Source organism: Vipera ursinii (assembly GCF_947247035.1).
Source record: "Vipera ursinii genome assembly, chromosome: 12".
NCBI classification, from domain to species: Eukaryota; Metazoa; Chordata; class Lepidosauria; order Squamata; family Viperidae; genus Vipera; species Vipera ursinii.
In genome coordinates this window covers 5,942,567-5,943,757 of record NC_139525.1, presented here as the reverse complement: position 1 = coordinate 5,943,757, position 1,191 = coordinate 5,942,567, and the positions used below count along the sequence as shown (strand labels likewise).

The 1,191-nt window shown below is 47.4% G+C and overlaps 1 protein-coding gene across 1 annotated transcript in view; it reads right to left on the bottom strand.

Annotated features, from left to right (window-relative positions):
* The window catches only part of PCDH11X (protocadherin 11 X-linked), a gene marked incomplete at both ends in the record, with an annotated part of 442,916 nt that extends 442,355 nt beyond the window's left edge, over window positions 1-561 (bottom strand). The window contains one exon of the mRNA XM_083371795.1: window positions 22-561. Within this exon, the coding sequence (XP_083227921.1) occupies window positions 22-561 (540 nt within the window). The remainder of the gene's footprint in view (window positions 1-21) is intronic.
* Window positions 562-1,191: the final 630 nt, after the last annotated feature.

Here is a 1,191-nt window from a genome sequence, read left to right as displayed (position 1 = left end):
AGCCAAAGGTCCACCATTCACCTTAAGGAGTTCATAATGTTGAATGCCATTCACTCCAATGTCAGGATCAACAGCGGATGGGACGGAATAGCGGGAATTGATCGCGGTGTTCTCGGGGATGGAGATATTGATGACCGTCGAGGGGAACAGAGGAGCGTTGTCATTTATATCCTCGATCAGGAATCGAATCTTGACCAGCCTGAAGACCTCGTCAGGAAGAACGGCGACTTCCACCTCATAAAAACAACGGTTCTCACTAAAAATGCCAGAGCAAAGCTTTTCCCGATCAATGCGGTTGAGCGTGGTGAACATTTCTCCGGTATTCTCCTCGACGCGGATGAGGGGGACATCGCCAGTCTTGTACACCAGCTTGAACTGAAGGGGAGATGAAAGGGGCACATCGGGGTCAAGGGTCAGATTGAGATCCTTCAGCAAATTGCCAATGAGGACATTTTCCGGTAACTCCTCCCGCACGGTGTAATTCTTCTCCTGGGCCCCCGACTGAAAGACGACGCAGACCAGTAAGACTGCCAAGAGGTAAGTCCCAGAAAGCAAGTCCATCTCCAGAACAGCCAAGGTGTTGTCCAGCTGAACACCAAGCAGAGCTAGGAAAAAAGAAAGAGAGAGAAGGAAAAGAAAAGATGGTATTAAAAAATGCAATGGGAGAGACCGCTAGCCTCATTTTTTTCCCCCTCCATCATTGCAAAACAGAAACAAATATATTCAACAACAGGTAGGGGGGTGGGAAAGGAGCCCTTCACAAGAGTAAGAAACATAACCTTTAGGACTGCACAGCAATATGAAGATTCAAAAAACACAAACCCAGTTAAATCTTGTATCCAGTTAATTCTCTTCACTCATTTTTCCCCCAGCAACCACCTATATCTGGAAGCTAACCCCAGTTCACTGCCATGGTGGTAGGTAAACGTAGTAGTATTGTGGTGACGGGCACATGGAGATATGGTGGGAGACAGGGAATAGGCCATTTTTAGGGCACGTGTCACAATCCATTTTTATCACATTCATAAATGTATGTTTTAAATATTGTGCGTCCCTGGATTCTGCCATTCCCGGGGGGGGGGGAAGAGGTGAAGATGTTTATTCAGCCTGGCCAGAGGCTGCATTCCAAAGACCAGGTAAACCCCTTTGATCCCAGTACAACAAAGGAGGGGAAGGGAGAAGAGATCTGGG